The sequence below is a fragment of the Microcaecilia unicolor genome, chromosome 5 (genome assembly GCF_901765095.1).
Source record: "Microcaecilia unicolor chromosome 5, aMicUni1.1, whole genome shotgun sequence".
NCBI classification, from domain to species: Eukaryota; Metazoa; Chordata; class Amphibia; order Gymnophiona; family Siphonopidae; genus Microcaecilia; species Microcaecilia unicolor.
Window position 1 is genome coordinate 259,566,640 of NC_044035.1, and position 19,772 is coordinate 259,586,411.

Consider the following 19,772-nt stretch of genomic DNA (forward strand, 5'->3'; position numbering starts at 1 on the left):
AGTCATATGGGTAGTTTGAGATTTGGATCCTTGAATGTGGATGGTATCCATTCCCCTATCAAACGCTCTAAGGTTTTGTCTTATTGTGCCAGGATGAAAGTTGATGTACTTTTTATGCAGGAGACACATCTCACGCAACAAGAGCATAGAAAACTACAACGAGGATGGGTGGGAGAACTAGTTTCCTCGTCCTTCAACAACAGGCAGCGAGGGGTTGTCATTCTGTTCCATAAAAAGCACCATGTTACTACACATAAAATAGTGCAGGATCCGGAAGGTCGGTATGTTATTTGGTTGGGGGAAATAGTGGGTCAGAGAGTAGCTCTTTGTTCTATATATGCTCCCAATGTATACTCCCACTCTTACTTCTCGGGGGTGCTAGCGCAGTTGGTGGCGATTAGCGGGTACAAGTTGGTAGTTGGGGGAGATTTTAATATTACTGCAGACCCCCTGATAGACTGCAAGCCAGCAAAACCACGTCCCTCGGCGTGGAAAGATAAAGGGGTAAACTTTCTGATGAAGGAATTGGGGTTAATTGATATCTGGCGCATGCTGAATCCAGAGTCCTACGATTATACGTTTTTCTCACAAGTGCATGGGGTATACGCGAGACTGGACTATTTATTGATAGATTCCTCTCTTCTATCGAAGGCGCATGCGGCAGAAATAGTAGACGGGGCAGTGTCAGATCACTGTTTGGTATGGGTGGATATACAATGGAGGCAGGGCAGTGAGACGAGGATGTGGCGTATGAACCCTACCTTGTACTTAGATTTGGAATTTCGCACTTTTCTAATGTTAGCATGGGACAACTATATAAAGGACAACGATCCAGAGACAGTGAACCCTATTGTGTACTGGGAAGCGGGGAAGGCCGTACTTAGGGGACACATATTGGCGTATACAGCGAAAAAGAACAGGGAGAGAAATGAGCGCTTAGTTACCCTGTCAAACCAACTACAACAGTTAAGAGGGAGATGTGCCCGTCAGAAAGATGAGGAGGCGAAAAAAGAGTATTGGGCAATACGGAAATGCATTAATGACGTTTTGAATGAGAGAGCAGCCCAAGATATAAACATGTATAAATATAATCTATTTCGATGGGGGAATAAAGCAGGGAAGTTGATGTCATCTCTGGTGAAATGTAGAGGGGCAAGGAAGATCATCACAAAGATAAAGTCGCCTGTAGGGGAGGTAGTGTCCACGAATGAAGGCATACAAGAGGAGTTTGTGAGGTTTTATAAAGAGTTATATAATAAAGGAGAGGTAGACAGGGAGCAAAGGGAGGCATTCTTCAAGGATATTTCTCTACCACAGATATCCAATGAGCAGAGAGACCAACTGAATGAACCGATAGTGGGAGAAGAGGTTAATTTGGCGATTAAACGTTTAAAGTTGGCCAAAGCGCCGGGTCCTGATGGGTTAGGGCCGGAATTCTACAAGATTCTGGGAATCAAAATCTGTTCCCCTTTTCAAGAATTATGTCATCACTTGTGTATTTCCGGAAGAGCGGGAGGAGGGCTCACACATGCCCATATAGTAGTGCTTCCTAAACCTGGCAGGGATGAAGAGAAGTTGGGCTCTTATAGACCAATCTCGCTCTTAAATCAAGATATTAAACTGTTTGCGAACATTATGGCAAATAGGTTGGGAAGGGTTTTGCCTGAGTTAATACACACGGACCAAGCAGGATTTGTACCAGGGAGGTATGCCTCCTCTAACATCTTGAGAGCGTTGACAGTTATACAAAGAAAAGGAAAGGTTTCCGGAGACGCAATAATTACAAGTTTAGATGCTGAGAAAGCTTTTGATAAGATTTTATGGGATTACTTGTTCTGGGTCTTACCTCAATTTGGCATTATGGGAAAATTCTTGGGTGGAATTCGAGCTCTATATAGCCATCCTACAGCCCAGATACTAATCAATGGGGCATTGTCTCAGACTTTCTCATTGGAAAGGGGTACGCGGCAGGGTTGCCCACTCTCGCCCATGCTATTTGTACTGTCTTTAGAGCCCTTTGCTATTAAAATTCGCCAGACCAGTGCAGTAGAAGGTATTAGACTGGGGTCCCAGGAAGTCAAAATCAATTTGTTCGCTGATGACATGCTCATCTATTTAGATAATGCCTCAGCAAGTGTCCATAACCTGGTAGATTTACTCGTGCAGTTCGGATCGTTTTCAGGCTTACGGATTAACTTCGATAAGTCGGAGGCCTTGCCGGTGTCATCCCCGTGCACATGCAGGCAGCTGCCTAATTTTCCCTTGGCATGGTCAGAGGGTACGCTAAAATATTTGGGAGTGTATTTACATAGTGACATGCGAGAGATTTACAGGCGGAATGTACTGGATAAGTTGGACAGCCTTAAGGCGTTGTGCCAGCGCTGGAAGGAGCTGCCGCTCTCCCTACTGGGCAGAGTAGCCCTCGTTAAAATGGTAATGCTACCAAAAATTCTGTATTCATTGCAAATGCTGCCACTGTGGATTACACGCAAGGATGAGCTGTATTACAAAGGATTCATAGGCACTTTTATCTGGGCCGGGCGCAGGGCTAGAATTAGCTTTGCTAAGCTAACCTTACCCAGAGCTAAGGGCGGGCTAAACTTTCCAGACCTCCGCCTGTATAACGTGGCAGCCTTACTTAGATGGATCTACGAACTACATGGGAGTACCGATAGATACGCACCGAAAAACATCTGGCAAGACGAACTTCTCCCTCACTCTGCATTTAACCTAATACAGAGGAGGGTGGGTAGGAAGGGAGAATTGCAGTTTTTGTTACAGCCGTTACAGAGGGCCTGGGAGTGGTGGAGAGTAAGTCTGGGGAAGGCTATAGGAGCATCTCCATTCCTGGCTGCAGTGGACAACCCTGACTTTCCAGCGGGACAAGGGGTATCACGGTTTAAGATATGGGCAAAAAATGGGTGTCGTTATGTGGGACATTTTATTACATCTGAAGAGGGGTCCTTCCCCTCATTTGAGCAGGCGCAGGCCCAGTGGAACCTAGAGAAAGCAGACTTTTTTCCATTTCTACAGTGGAGGCACTATTGCGCCACACTGACTCCTGCGAAGTCCCGGGGGCCCGCCTTCACCCGACTGGATATGCTGTTCTGTCAGATGCCGGAATCAGCAAACAAGCTGGCGGTGTGGTACGCCCTGGGGAAGGAGCAGAAGGAAGCTACTTTTTTTGCTGGCTTGGCAAGTTGGTGGGGGGAGCAGGTGGGAGAAGAGGTCACAGTGGATATGCTGTCTAATTACTTCACATTGGCCTTTAAATCAACCCCTAGTGCGAACTTGCAAGAGATGCAATTCAAGCTACTGCATGGGGCTTTCATAACACGGGAAAAGGGTAAGCGCATGGGGCTATGGGAGGATAGTACATGCATGAGGTGTAAACATAGAGAGGGCACACTGATTCACACTTTCTTGGAATGCACAAAGTTAGCTCAGTTTTGGAGGAAAGTATTGGAAATGCTGGAGTGCACGCTAGGGAGTTCTATAGAGTGGTCTTATAAGATCCTGTTGTTGGGGGATGAGTCTCAATTAAGTGAGCAGGGCCTGCAATATCCTCAAGTTCGGTTTGTGGGTGTAGCCCTCTTGGTGGCACGTAAAACAATCCTGGCACACTGGACACTTGAAGAGCCCCCGGTTGTCAATCTATGGCTAGCCAGAATGAAGCAGATGGCCCGCTGGGAGCAGGAGCGCCATAGGTCCTTGGGACAGAGCAGACGGGGATATGGACATGTCTGGCAGCTCTTTGAGAAGTCGTATCTTGAGTCTCAGGTTTCTCCAGGAGCAGGGGAGGGAGGGAGGAAGAAAGGGGGGGGAGGGACGGGAGGGGGGGAAGAAAAATAAAAATGAGGTGGAAGGTTGTACGAACTAATGGCTGAAATGATACTTGCTCATGTGTAAGGGGAACTGCAGCTCTCATGTATTTATTCACAAGTTAAGTATTTACAAGTTGAGAATTTGTATGACGTTTGAGCTGCTTATCATCCAAGATATACAAGCTGCTGTTGCTCTGGTGTTACTAGAGAGACTTTACAGACATGTTATGTATGTTGCAACTTACGAAAAATTTTGCCTGGATTTTGTTATATGCCTTTCATACTTTTAATAAAAATATAATAAAAAAAAAAAAAAGAATATGTCATCAGAGTGTCTCCAGAGCTTGTTCACTCTATGCTCTGGTGGACCATTCGATCCAGTTTGACCCTGGGACTACCATTCCCTCAGACTCAAAAGGTACTGACGATGGATGCATCTCTCCTTGGTTGGGGAGCTCATGTAGATGGGGTTCATACTCAGGTAGCCTGGTCCCTCCAGGAAACAGGTCTTCAGATCAAGGTTCTGGAGCTCCAGGTGATCTAGAATGCTCTAAAGGCTTTCAGAGATCAGCTGTCCAACCAAATTGTGCTCGTTTAAATAGACAACCAGGTTGCAGTGTATTACACCAACAAGCAGGGGGGCACCGGATCACGCCCTCTGTGTTAGGAGGCCATACGGATGTGGTGCTGGGTTCTCCAGCACAGCATGTTCCTTCGGGCCACTTATCTGGCAGGCAAAAACAGTCTGGCCGACAAGCTGAGCTAGTTTATGCAACTGCATGAGTTGTCCCTCAACATAGGAGTTGGCCGTGAGATCTTGCGAGTGTGGGGCACCCCCTTGGTGAATCTCTTTGCCACTCAACTGAATCACAAAGTCCCTCAGTTCTGTTCCAGGCTTCAGGCTCACAGCAGACTAGCATCAGATGCTTTCCTCCTGCCTTGGGAAACAAGTCTTCTGTACATGTATCCTCCCATTCCTCTTGTGGGGAAGACTTTGCTGAAACTGAAGCAAGACCACGGGACTATGATCTTGATCGCACCTTGCTGGCCACAGCAGATCTGGTTCCCTCTTCCTCTGGAGTTATCCTCCGAAGATCCCTGGAGATTGGAATCTTTTCTAACCCTCATCAAGCAGAATGAGGGATCTGTTCTGCATGTCAGCCTTCTATCTCTAGCCCTCACAGCCTGAATGTTGAGAGCCTAGAATTTACTTCTTTAGGTCTGTCAGAGGGTGTCTCCTGGGTCTTGCTAGGTTTCAGGAAAGATTCCACTAGGAGGTGTTATTCTTTCAAATGGGGGAGAGATTTGCCATCTGGTGTGAGGGCAAGGCCCTAGATCCTGTTTCCTGCCCTACATGGACCCTGCTTGAATACCTTTTATACCTCTCTGTCTGGTCTTGAGACCAAATCCGTAAGGGTTCACCTCAGTGCGATTAGCGCTTATTAACGTGTAGAGGGTAAGCCTATCTCTGGACAACCTGTAGTTGCTTGCTTCACGAGAGGTTTGCTTTTGTCAAAGCACCCTGTCAAACCTTTGCCTGTCATGAGACCTCAATGTCTTTCTCACCCAGCTGATGAAAGCTCCTTTTGAGCCACTGAATTCTTGCCATCTGAAGTACTTGACCTGGAAGGTCATTTTCTTGGTAGTTTCAGCTCGTAGGGTTAGTGAGCTTTAGGCTCTAGTAGTGGATGAACCATATATTAAGTTTCATCATAAGAGAACAGTCCTCCACATGCACCCTAAGTTCCTTCCAAAGGTTGTGGCTTGAATTCCATCTGAACCAGTCAATTGTCTACCAACATTCTTTCCCTGACTTCATGTCCATCCTAGCGAAAGTACTTTGCACACCTTGGACTGCAAACGAGCATTGACCTATTACATGGAGTGGACAAACCCCCACATATAGTCCACCCAACGTTTTGTTTCTTTTGATCTCAACAGGATGGGAGTAGCCATCGGGGAAACGCACAAGCTGTAATTGGCTGGCAGATTGCATTTCTTTCACTTATGCGCAGGCTGGGCTGACACTGGAGGGTCATGTCAACCCTCACAATGTCCAGAGCCATTGCTGCATCAGTCAGCCTCTATTAAAGAAATTTGCAAGGTTGCGACATGGTCTTCGGTCGTCCACTCATTCACATCTCATTACTGCCTTGAGCAGGACACCCGACACGACAGTCGGTTCAGGCAGACAGTGTTGCAGAATCTGTTTGGGGTCTAGAATCCAACTCCATCCCCCTAGGCCCAGTTTATTCTGTTCCAGGCTGCACTCTCACTCAGTTTGTATATAGTTTCAGGTTAATCTGAGTTATGTCCTCGCCATTGCGAGGCCCAATTAACCAATGTTTGTTTTCAGTGAGCCTGGATTCTAGAGATACCCCATTTGTGAGAATTAATGGCTTGCTTGTCCTCAGAGAAAGCAAAGATACTTACCTGTAGCAGGTATTCGCTGAGGAGAGCAGGCCTTATATTCTCCCAAACCCTCCCACCTCCCCTAGGAGTTGTCGCCTGTTTTAACTGCGGTGACCGTACCCTCGCAGCAGGTGGGAAGGCACTTGCGTATGTGAGGTGGAGCGAGTATCGCGCTCCGGATCAGACAGCGCGGCTCAGCGTTACCCAATTGTGAGAATATAAGGTCTGCTGTCCTCGGAGAATACCTGCTACAGGTAACTAGCTTCACTTTTTCAACAGTTGGGTATTCTTTGGTTTATCTGTGAAGTGCTGTTATCCATCTCCCACTCTACCTCTACCTTTCAGTTTTGGCATACCTGCAAGCAAGCAAACAAATTTTTGTCTGAATCGATTCCTTATTCATTCTGTACTCATTATCTCATTGCATGGTGCTAGCCATTGGATCTTCATGAGTGAATACAGCATCACCTTGCAGTTGGATTATTTTTAGTACCTGTGGCTGCGTAGAAGTTTTGAACACTAATATCTCTTTAGGAGTTTCATAGAGTGCTTTTTATTTTTGAAAATGCTAACTGAATTTTGTATCTATTTGCCATACCTTTGATAAGTGGGTTTATTGTGGTTGATAGAAAATTTGTATTAATTTTTGGTTTGTTAAATTCACTCGTATCTGTCAAAGGATCATTTTAGGCAGGATAAGCAAGCTGTTGTACTCCATCCTGATTTTTATAATCTTTATTTGGGTTTTTCTAAGAAAATGTATATATGTTTGCAGCTTATTTAGAACACTCCATTAAGGTGATTTGGGGTAGTGCAAAGTTAGAGAGAACAATTCCATTTTTGTTTGACTTGCACTGGTTGCCAGTGTTGTTGAGAATACCATTTAAATTGGTCCTAACTGTGTTTAAGGTAATTTGGGGTCTCGTTCTGGCTTAAGTGGTTCAACTGAAGTTTACATGCCCAAAGCGATCATTATGTTTTTCTAATGAGCTTTTTCTGGAAATTCCTTGTGAATGTAATTGTAAGTTATTTTCTACACATGAGAACCTTGAATGGTATGGTACCTCGTTATTGGAGGCTGTTTCCATCAGATTTGAGTTGATTCATCTAATTTGTCTTTCAGGAAATGACTTAAACTTCACAAATAACCTAGGGCCCTGTTTACCAAGGTGCAATAGCATTTTTAATACATGCTAAAAATTAGCACGCACTAACACTACTGACACCCAGAGGAATATATGGTGTCTAGCATTAGCTCGCACTAAAAATGCTAGCACTCCTACAGTGCGGCTTAGTAAACAGGGCCCCAAGCTTTGTTCCTTTATCATGTTTGCATTATCCAATTTATTTTTATATTGTGGAGGAATCTGAGGTAGACAGTTTGGGATTGTTTTAGACTTTATTTTATGATTTCAAGTAATTTAGTTGTATCAGTGGGGTCCATTTTACTACGACACGCTAACAGATTTAGGACGTGCTAAATGTCATGCAGCCTATAGGAATGTAATGGGTTGTATGGCATTAGTTCACCTTAGTAAAAGGACCCCAATATGAATTGCGTGTATTCTGTAATTAAGTAATTATTTTAAAGATGATAACCTTGAACCCTTAGTTGGTTAAATAGAATATAAGATATGTTTGTATTAATTTGGTTTATGTTTATTTTTGTACACTGTCTAGAATCTTTATATCTACCAATTGTGAAATCCCAGGGGAGAGACATTTCACAATATACCAATAAGTCAATAGTCAATCCATATCTGGGTATGTAGGACCCTCAGAAAAAGATTCCACACACCAAACAATATATCTTCAACCCCAATAAGTTAAAGCAGGGAAACAAAAGAAGAATTCAGTATAGGCTGACCCGTCAACCGAGCCTGGTTTAAGAGAGTCTAGCCAAAACAACGGCTCACTATCCTGCTCAATACATCATCAATACTCCTTATTTCTGAAACACTTCACACTTGATTATATAATGTTCATAAAAATGTTTTTTTTTTAAAGTTGAAACCTGAATATGGAAAACTTTAATGAGAATCTCTAACACCCTCTTCTAAGAAACCCTTTAAAGAAATTCAATCCAAATAGTGTAAAAATGAAATGCCAAAATATACTTCATATGGCAAGCACCAGACATACCAAAAAACGACAGGGGCAATAACTTAGCTTAAGCTTCTGTTTCTTCACTCCAACTCCATCTGTTGTTTAAACGTCCAGATAGAGTTGGAATGAGGAAACAGAAGCTTAAACTAGGTTATCGCCCCTGTCGTTTTTCAATATGTCTGGTGCTTGTCATTTTGAAGTATATTTTGGCATTACATTTTTACACTATTTGGATTGAATTTGTTTAAAGGGTTTCTTAGAAGAGGGTGTTAGATTCTCATTAAAGTTTTCCATGCTCTGGTCTGAAATTAAAAAAACAACTACAACAAAACTTTTTTGTGAACATTAGTGTGAAGGGTTTCAGAAATAAGGAGTATTGATGATGTGTAGAGCATGATAGTGAGCCATTGTTAAGGCTTGACTCAAACCAGTCTCAGCTGAGGGGTCAGCCTATAATGAATGCTCCTTTTGTTTCCCATCTTTAACTTATTGGGGTTGAAGATATATTGTTTGGAGTGTGGAATCCTTTTCTGAGGGTCCTATATACCTGGATAGGGATTGATTATTGACTTATTGGCGTAGAATCTTTATAAAGCAGACAAAGTGGTTTAGAAATGTTGTAAATAAATAAATTTAAAAATGTCCCCTTCATGATGCTGCTTTAAAATGGAATTAACTTTGTTTTTTTATCCTTCTATAGAATGAATAACGCCCCTGTTATAGGGTATGAACAGGACGTGGGGAGGAAAACAACATTCCGACTTTGCTATCCTGAGTCCATATTTTCAGATCCAGTTCACTATGACCCCAACACAACTGTGGTGCTCCTGGCTTTCAAACCTCATGATGTAAAGTGGTTGTCGGAGTTGCTTTTACACAAACATGCAGTAAGTTTCGCTGCGAAAGATTCTTGTTTTTAACTGATAAGTTTTCTTAATAGAAAATTGATGTGTGTGTTTTTAATTCAACAGTTAGAGGTGAGTGCGCTAGTTTTTGTTTTACTTTTTTTTTTTTTTTTTACTTTGGCCAAATAGAAGCTGGGAATATTCTTTAATTCTTCATTCAAAACTGTAGGTTCATAGTTTCTTAAACTTACAAATTCCATCAACAGATGTGCATTTCTCATTCTCAGGATAATGGCAAAGGTGTTTTTTTTTTTAACCTGTTTAAAATGAGAAATTAGTGTGCTTTCTCTAACTTGATTCAACTCTGCAGGTCAAATTTAATCTGTTGGCTTTGACTTCCTTTGAATATGACTCTAATTTCTCCTCCCTATTTCTTCCACCCCAAAAGTTGCAGATTAATTTTGCTTTGGGACAAGTTTGAATATATGAAAATAGTTACAGATGTAAACTATACAGGCCTTTGAAAGAAGGTCAAGATCCATGCTGGGCAAATTATGAATGCTTGTTTTGAGCTTAAAATGGCTGGATTTATTGGGGCTTATTGTCTATCCTGGTTTGACTCTGAGCTTTGAATGTAGATGATACCCAGAATAATGCTCATGCCTACATTAGATCTTTTTTCTCTGCAGTGTTATTACTTGAGCTGTTTTTGAATTGATGACAACTTTATCTAACATGTTATCCTTAGGGTATGCTTGTCTCAGAATATAATTAATGCTAGGTGAACTACAGCAACCTGTGAACTGCCATCCAGATGTTTAAGCTACACCATATGCTAGGTACCAAGTATCACTTGGAAGGTACAGAGTGGCTTGTCAGCATGTGAGAGATGTAAAAGGAGAGGGCATTTACTTTCAAATGAATAGAGATCAGCAGAATTTAGATTTGTATTATCAATTAAATTCCCAAGCTGCTTATAAGAAGAATCTGTGTTTTTTTTTCTAACAGAGGATATTAAAAACTATTGCTGTCTCCAATTCAGACATGTACAGAACAATGCTTCTTTAATAAATTAAGGTTGAAAAAAACTCTTATCAGAGGAAAAGCAGGCATAATATTCTTACCTATGGGTAACATCATCCACAGAGCCCAGTGCGGACACTGCCAAGTGCACTGTCATTTTTAAATATTTGAGGCAGTGCCCCCACCACCTGAAGTTCAAACATGGGACCAGCAGTCTTATTTTCTGTGAAGCAGAGAGATTGACTTTTTGACCTCTTCTCAGTGCATCAAACTTTTGCCTTTTTGGTGCCTTCCCTTTTTCGGAACTTTTTTCTTTATATTCTGTTTTCAGTATTGATTTATTCAATTTCTATTTTTTTTTTCAAGTTTTGGACTTTTGGGGCCTCTTGAGCCTTTCTCTCACCCAAGAAGCATTGACTATTTTTGGGTACACGACTCCTCGAGCTCCCTGGGCCACAGAACCTTTTAACTTGGCATTGGCCATTTTTCCCTCCATGTCGGTGAGGGTGCTGAGTGGCTTTAAGAAGTGTACACGATGCAATAGGACTATCCCAGACACAGACCCCCATTACTTGTACTTAGGTCCAGAGCACCGAGACGTACAGTGTAGCCTTTGCCTGCGCGAGGACTCCTAAAGCCCACAGAGTCCAGCAAGAAAAACTTTTCAGTTCTGCATCGACATTGGCATCTGCATCGACATTGGCGTCTGTATCGAGTGGAGAAGGTCTGACATCGGACTCGGTATCATATACGTGTGAGGACTCTACATCCTTGTCATCGGTGCTGCACATTGAGGGACCTGCAGCATAAAAAAAGCTAAGAAGCATTGCCCTCACTCTTCCTCCAAGCACTCTGCCCATACCTCCTCTGCATCAACATCCTTGATACACAGGAAGCGTCCATGCCACAGTGACCACTCTTCTCTCCAGCTCATCTCTTATCAAGAGCTTTTGAGGTCTTCAATATCTCTAACACCTGCACAAGCTATATCTTGGGCTACGTCCACACATTTTCTCAGTTGGTACCGACGCCTAATCTTCAAGAGGAAATTCAGGCTATGCTCGAAGGAGCTTTCAGGGCTACTGCATTCGCAGTATGGGACCTAAAGTGACTGACTGGGTTAAAAACTGATTAAATGGAAGGAGACAGAGGGTAATGGTAAATGGAGATTGCTCTGAGGAAAAGGTTGTTACAAGTGGTATACCGCAGGGGTTGGTCCTTGGGCTAGCTCTTTTTAACATCTTTGTGAGTGATATTACGGAAGGGTTGTCTGGTAAGGTTTGTTTCTTTGTGGATGATACCAAACTCTGTAATACGGTGGACACCCTGAAGGGTGTCGATAGCATGAGGAAGGCTCTGGTGAAGCTTGCTGAGGGGTGTGTGAGAACGTAGGAGTGGGGGTGTGGTACTAAGGAGTGAGTGAGGGTGCTGTATTCTAGGGTGTGTGATTGAGGTTGTTTTGCTGAGAATGTGAATGGGGGGGATGTTTGTCCATGTCTGAACTCCTCTGGCCCCCGAAGAGCTACGGCCACCAAACCTGGCATGCAGACTCTACCCGCCGTGGCTGAGGTTATTGTGTAGTTTGAAGCAATTTGGTTCATAGGGGCACTCGGGAGGGAGAGCAATACCTCTATCCATTAAATGAATAGGCTGCATGTCGGAAAGTTCTTTCTTGCTGTTGCTAAGCGGCAAACTGCTTGGGACAGAGGGAAGGCTCAGGCTGGTATGGAGAAACACAGCAGTTTATTTTATTTATTTATTTATTGCATTTGTATCCCACATTTTCCCACCTATTTGCAGGCTCAATGTGGCTTACAGTTTGGTTATGACATAGTTATTCCATAATATCAGATACAATTATTAGTGTTTAGAGATTAGGTAAGGGAATAGAGAAGGTATTAGGCAGGATAGAAGTGGACTGTAATAAACTGTGTGGATTGGTGAGGTAGTTGTGCAGTTGCCCCTTCAGAGACTGGTGGGAACAGGATAGGGGTTAGACTGGGAAGTGTGTGTGTGTGTGCACAAATTTACTACCCTACCAGGGGAACGTTCCTCGAAAAGAGCGGGGAACTGAATTTCAATGTGCCCTTGAAAAGAAGGCTGCGTTTTGACAGGAAAACACTGAAACCAAATGGCAGGCACTTGGCTAGATTGAAAGAAACTACTAATCAAGAAAATTAACCTAAAAAAATTGATCGGAAAAGAAAAGTTAGTGCTAGGTAGAGATCCAGTCTCCACATTTTCTGATGTAAGGGAGTATTAAACTCGATGTCAGTGTCACCCTTTCTCACAACCCCTCAGCAAAACACCCCACTGACACCCATTTTCAAACACCCCACTCACACTCACCCATTCTTACACACCCCTCAGCAAAACCCCTATCACATACCCCAGAATAGCACACCTCCATGCACACTCACTCTCGGCAGTACACCCCCACTCACATTCATCCGTTCTCACACACCGCTGAGCAAAACACACTCGCCCGTTCTCACTCACCCCTCTCATTAAAGACATCAAACAAAATGTAACAACCATCATAAATGAGTTAAAAATACATACTTATACAGTTATTACACACAAACAAACCTTGCTTATCTCAATTACAAAGTACTATAACCTATCGCTGAACAACGCCAGTGGGGACAGTTCTAATCTAGTTCACAGTTTATATATCGCACTTGTTCCAACAAGAAGTTTCAGGTGATGTACAATTCAAAAACCCACACAAAACAGGGAATAACAAACTAGTCCAAAATAGAAAATAAATTATAACATTTATCAAATAAAAAGGTCTTCAATTGCTTACACAACCACCTAAAGAATTTCATACAGTAATCACTTGAAAGGAAAACAGAGAACCAAGCTGACATTTAAACCTTAAGTTCTTAAAAACCGGATACCTCAATAATAAACTTTCACAAACTCTAACAGAATTATAAAAGCAATGAGAGAAAAGTTGAATTAACAGTTCAGAAGTAGTCCTATATATCACTTAAAAAACTAAACAAGTAGTTTTAAAAGTAATTCGCGCATGTATGCAAAGCCAGTGCAATTCTTTGAGATAACCAGAAACACTCATACTTTTGTAATTGAAAGATCAGCCATACTACTGTATTCTGCAAAAGTTGTAGCTTAGCTAACAGCTTACTATTTAGATCAACATATAATGAATTGCAATAATCCAAATTAGATACACCGACATTTGGACCAGCACAGTAAAATGTGATCTTTGAAAATAGGACCTTACCAATCTCAGTTGACACATTTGAAAACAAAATAGTTTTTTCAGACTTGTCTAATCTGGGCTTCAAAAGTCAGTGAACAATCAAAGATGACTCCCAGGACCCTAGATTCTTTTTCCACATTTAAAGTAATTCCAGTAGGCAATATTAAATTAAAGGGAATGTTGTTCACAATATTAGAAAACCATAACATTTTTGTCTTAGCCTGATTCAATTGAAGCATGTGTTCCCCAACCCATTTCTAAATTTTGTTCATAGCACAGAAAATTCTGGCAGATAATTCATTCAAGGTAGAACTTACAGGGACCAACATTAAAATATAATCGGCATAAGAAAATAAGGGCCCTGTTTACTAAGGTGCGTTAGTATTTTTAACACGCCTACAATTAACGCGCACGCTAACTGTGTAGGCACCTATAGGGATATTGTAGGCGCATACACAGTTAATGCGTCTTAAAAATGTTACGCGCCTATAACGTGGCTTAGTAAACAGGGCCCTAAATGTTCACCCTCATCCATAACAATATGTGAAAGGGAGCTCATGAAAAAATTAAACAACATAGGGGACAGCGGAGAGCCCTGAGGCACCCCCCACAGGTAGATACCCAACTCTTCAACATTCTGCCTCCCTTTCAAACAGTATAAGATCTATTCCTCCAAAAATATCTGAACCAATTTAACACTGAGCCAAATAACCTAAAACACTTAGGGCCCTGTTTACTAAGCCGCATTATAGGTGCGTTAGCATGTTTAACGCGCATTAACCATGTACATGCCTACAATATCCCTATAGGCGCCTACACTGTTAATGCATATGGTAATTGTAGGCACGTTAAAAATGCTAATGCACCTTAGTAAACAGGGCCCTTAATTTAGTCAACAATAAACCATGATTCACTGAGTCAAAAGCTGCTGAAATATCATATTGAAGTAAAATAATGTTTACTCCTGCTTAGATATTCTTTTAACAATAGTAGTTAACACCAGTAAAAAAAAAAGACTCAGTACTGTGTTGTTTATTGTTGTTTGTTCAAATTTATTAACCGCCTTTATGAAGCGGTTCATCCAAGGTGGTGTACATAGAACTTATAATTTTGTTAACAGCAGAATAGCAAAATACCAAGTATAAGCAAATTAATAAGCACGGTAAACTTGGAAACAGCAAACAAACCTAATAGGACTATCATAAAACATTATCAGAAATATACATACTTAACAGCACTGCAGAACAATCATATAAGAAAAATGTTGTCAGTATAATACAAATGATACCACAATAGATAGCATGGAAGAACATTCAAATAACAATGATATAATATTGAGATCTAAACCCAAATTGTATGGAATGCAACATGAATATCTTGCAATATAGTTAGATAGCTGTTGACCAGTGTTTTCAACAGCTTAGTAAGCCGAGGAATCCCTGCTATAGGTCTAAAACTGGAAGTAAGTGATAAATCCAAGTTCTGAGCTTTTGGTATAGGACAGGGGTAGGCAACTCTGGTCCTCGAGAGCCGCAGGCAGGTCAGGTTTTCAGGATATCCACAATGAATATGCAGGAGATAGATTTGCATACCATGGAGGCAGTGCTTGCAAATCTATCTCCTGCATATTCATTGTGGATATCCTGAAAACCTGACCTGCCTGCGGCTCTAGAGGACCGGAGTTGCCTATCCCTGGTATAGGAGTAAGAGCAATACAGCCCATCTCTTCTGGAAGCTTCCCAAGCATCAGCAAGCTATTAAAAAAAAGGTGCTGTAGAATTTTAGTAACTGGTGGATTAGCAAACAAATTAGAAGGACAAATATCCATTACACATCGGCAAGATTTTTTTGGAAACAGTGATTGAAGATCGCTAATAGTAATGGACTCGGAGGAATCCCATAACTGATCTGCAACAATATTTATTTTATTTATTTATTTATTTATTTATTTATTGCACTTGTATCCCACATTTTCCCACCTATTTGCAGGCTCAATGTGGCTTACAGAAATAAATACAATTGGTGTTACAAAGGGGTAATCGAAGACAGGAGGGTCAGGTTATGCAGTTATACAGTGAGACATTTTGAATAAAGGAGTGTAAGGGTTGTGTTCTATTCATTAAGGATTTTCGTGGTAGGCTTTGTTAAAGAGAGAGGTTTTCAAGGCTTTGCGGAAGCTATTTAGTTCGTTGATCGTTTTCAAGTGAATTGGTAGTGCATTCCACATCTTCGTGCTTATGTAGGAGAAGTGCTGGATATCTACCACAGAATCGTGATCCGAAACTGAAAAATGAGAATGTTACCTGCAATTGATTTTTAGTAAGAACACGTCAAATCCCATGCATTAGGTTGAGCTTTAAGCATATTGTTTATCAGGTCTAGGAGGAGAAAGAAGATCATTCACTAATGTAAATAACTTTTTTAAATCCACCAAATCATTTCCAATTATTGTGGTATAATAGGCCTTTTTTGCCTCTGCACAGTGAAATGTGTACAAACTTAAGGCTTCCTTCCATCTAAACTTAGCAAAAGGATAATAGTTTTTCCTCCAAATCCTATCAAGACATCTACAAGTCCTTTTTTTTTTCTTTTTAAGATTTGAGTAGATCAGTATACCAAGGGTTAGGTTTAGTCAACCTAACCTTCTGAGATTGCACAGGAGCAATAATATCCAGAGAGTCTTTAATAATTTGATCCCATTCTGCATTCATTTCGGAAGGATCTTTTTGTTGTATACAGATCTTTTGAGAAACCAAATTCCAAAAACCAACTGCATCAATTTTCTCCCTTGTCTAACCTGTTTAGTTGGGAGAGGAGCAATATGAAATAAAGAGTTGCACAAGGACAGAGAGCCATAATAGAGATAAGGAGTGATTTAATCAGCTCAGTGAAAACAGATGCCATGGGAGGTGCAGATTAAATAGCAGTGGGTTGAGATCCCAGAAGTAGGCTTACATCACTTTGGGTCATATCGCCTAAGGTCGGAGCTTACGGTAGACAACCAAGTTGGGTCAGTAGGATTGCGATCCAGCTGTTTACCTCTTCTCAAACTGCATCAAGACCAAGGGACCATGATTTTAATTGCTCCCTACTGACCACGTTCAATCTGGTTCCCTTTTCTCCTGGAATTATCATCCAAGGAACCATTGAAGTTGGATCCTTCTCCAACCCTAATAATACAGAACGAAGAGTCCCTGCTTCATCCAGATATCGTTCTCTAGCTCTGACAGCTTAGTTCCTGACAACGTAGATTATGCTCCTTAAACCTTCCTAACGCAGTTTCTAGAATACTTCTAGTCTCTAGGAAACCTACATGAAAATGTCATTTTTAAAGTGAAAAATATTTTCTCTCTGGCGTGCAGCCACAGCACTTGACCCTACTAGGTGCTCCCTTTCTTCCCTTATGGAATACATCCTCCACCTCTCTGATTCTGGCCTCAAAACTAAGTCTGTGAGAGTACATTTCAGTGCTATCAGTGCTTTTCATTCTAAAGTTGATAATAAACCAGTTTCAGTTCATCTCTTAATAGTTAAATTCAAGAAAGGTTTGTTTCATACCAAACCTCCTATTCTCCGAGGACAAGCAGGCTGCTTGTTCTCACTGATGGGTGACGTCCTCGGCAGCCCCTCCAATCGGAATCTTCCTAGCAAAGTCCTTTGCTAGCTCTCGCGCGCACCGCGCATGCGCGGCCGTCTTCCCGCCCGAAACCGGCTCGAGCCGGCCAGTCTTCTTTCGTCCGCACTCGGTACGGCTGTGTTTTTTGTCGTGTCGAGCCCCGGAGAGTCGACCTCGCGCGTCCGTGTTTTATTGACGTGTTTTTTCTTCGGAAAAGTTTTCTAGCTGTCGGGAAGTGCTCCGAAAACCCCCTTGGGTTTCATTTTCCCCTTCCCGTACTTCCAGTTTTGCCCCGGTAAGTTTTCTTTCGACGTCGGGGTAGGCCTCTTTTCGGCCTCGGTCGAGATTTTTTCTCCCTTAAAGTTTTGGTGCTCCAAATTCGTCATTTCGGATTTTGACTTCGCCGGCGTGATTTTTCCGCCCATGACATCGAAGCCTTCCAGCGGCTTCAAGAAGTGCACCCAGTGCGCCCGGGTAATCTCGCTCACTGATAGGCACTCTTCGTGTCTTCAGTGTCTGGGGGCCGAGCACCGTCCCCAGAACTGTAGTCTGTGTTCCCTGTTACAGAGGCGGACTCAAGTAGCGAGATTGGCCCAGTGGAACGTCTTGTTCTCGGGCGCTTCGTCGGCATCGGCACCGGGGTCATCGTGTGCATCGACGTCATCAGTGTCCAGACCTTCATCCTTGGCTGCCAGTGCATCGAGTGCATCGAGGCATCGGCCCTCTGCATCGGCGCCGAGACATCGGATAGCTGCATCGACGTCGGTGGTACCGGGACCTCGTCTCCTGATGTCGTCGGACGGTGGTGCATCGAGTGGAGTGCAGGTGAGGGCTGTCCTTTCCCCTGCTGGTGGCGGTGAGCCCTCGGGTGGGTCTCCTCCTACCCTGAGGGCTCCTGCGGTACAGCCCCCCCCCCCCCGAGATCGACCCTCTTCGGTCTCGGCCCCGAGGAAGCGACGGATGGATTCTACGTCCTCCTCGTCGGTGCCGGGAAGCTCCGGTGACATGCTTCGGAAGAAGTCGAAGAAGCATCGACACCGGTCCCCTTCCCGCGTCGGCACCGAGAGCTCTGGGTCGCCGAGGGAGTCGGCACCCAGCAGGCATCGGCACCGAGAGGACCGCTCACCCTCTGTTCAAGAGGTGTCGATGCGCTCCACTCTGGACAGCCCGGAACAGCCTCCACGCCCGGAACAGGTTCTGACGTCGACGCCTGCATCGACCTCCATGCCTTTCTCTGCAGCCGCTCTGAACGAGAGCCTCCGGGCCGTTCTCCCAGAGATTCTGGGAGAGCTGTTGCGCCCTACCCCTCCGGTACCGGCGGTGCTTGCGCCTCCGGTACCGTCGAGCATGGCGCCGGCTGGCCCATCGCCCGGGGTGAGGTCCCCGACGTCGGTACCGCGTGCGGTGCCGACTGCGGCCACCTCCCAGGAGGGCTCCCCGACTACGTCGGCGGAGGGAGCTTCGCCGATGCGGGCGAGGGAGTCTACCTCTCGACGCCCCCATCGTGGACGTGGCTCCACGGAGTCGAGCCGGGCGCGGTTGCAGACGCAGGTCCGTGAACTTGTGTCTGACACCGAGGGTGAGGCCTCGTGGGAAGAAGAAGAAGATCCCAGATATTTCTCTGACGAGGAGTCTGAGGGTTTTCCTTCTGATCCCACTCCCTCTCCTGAAAGGCAGCTTTCTCCTCCCGAGAGTCTGTCTTTTGCTTCCTTTGTCCGGGAGATGTCTACGGCCATCCCCTTCCCGGTGGTTGTGGAGGACGAGCCCAGGGCTGAAATGTTTGAGCTCCTGGACTATCCTTCTCCACCTAAGGAAGCGTCCACTGTTCCCCTGCACCATGTCCTCAAAAAGACATTGCTGGCGAACTGGACCAAGCCTTTAACTAATCCCCACATCCCCAAGAAGATCGAGTCCCAGTACCGGATCCATGGGGACCCAGAGCTGATGCGCACTCAGTTGCCTCACGACTCTGGAGTTGTGGATCTGGCCCTAAAGAAGGCTAAGAGTTCTAGGGAGCATGCTTCGGCGCCCCCAGGCAAAGACTCTAGAACCTTAGACTCCTTTGGGAGGAAGGCCTACCATTCCTCTATGCTCGTGGCCAAAATTCAGTCTTACCAGCTCTACACGAGCATACACATGCGGAATAATGTGCGACAGTTGGCGGGCTTGGTTGATGCTCTTCCCCCTGAGCAAGCCAAGCCTTTTCAGGAGGTGGTCAGGCAGCTGAAGGCGTGCAGAAAATTCCTGGCCAGAGGAGTTTATGACACTTTTGATGTTGCGTCCAGGGCCGCTGCTCAAGGTGTGGTGATGCGCAGGCTCTCATGGCTGCGTGCCGCCGACCTGGAGAATAGAATCCAGCAGCGGATTGCGGACTCGCCTTGCCATGCGGACAACATTTTTGGAGAAAAAGTCGAGCAGGTGGTAGAGTCTCTCCACCAGCGGGACACCGCATTCGACAAGTTCTCCCGCCGGCAGCCTTCAGCTTCTACCTCTACAGGTAGACGATTTTTCGGGGGAAGGAAGACTGTTCCCTATACTTCTGGTAAGCGTAGGTACAATCCTCCTTCCCGACAGCCTGCGGCCCAGGCTAAGCCCCAGCGCGCTCGCTCTCGTCAGCAGCGTGCGCCTCAGCAAGGCCCCGCGGCTCCCCAGCAAAAGCAAGGGGCGAGCTTTTGACTGGCTCCAGCAGAGCATAGCCGACATCCAAGTGTCAGTGT

General features: G+C 44.1%; 1 protein-coding gene across 7 annotated transcripts in view; it reads left to right on the plus strand.

Annotated features, from left to right (window-relative positions):
- Positions 1–19,772, plus strand: part of ST3GAL6 (ST3 beta-galactoside alpha-2,3-sialyltransferase 6) — a 176,651-nt gene that overhangs the window by 136,547 nt on the left and 20,332 nt on the right. For all 7 annotated transcript variants that reach the window (XM_030204041.1, XM_030204040.1, XM_030204042.1 and 4 more), the window contains one exon: positions 9,043–9,229. In XM_030204041.1, the coding sequence (XP_030059901.1) occupies positions 9,043–9,229 (187 nt within the window). The remainder of the gene's footprint in view (positions 1–9,042; positions 9,230–19,772) is intronic.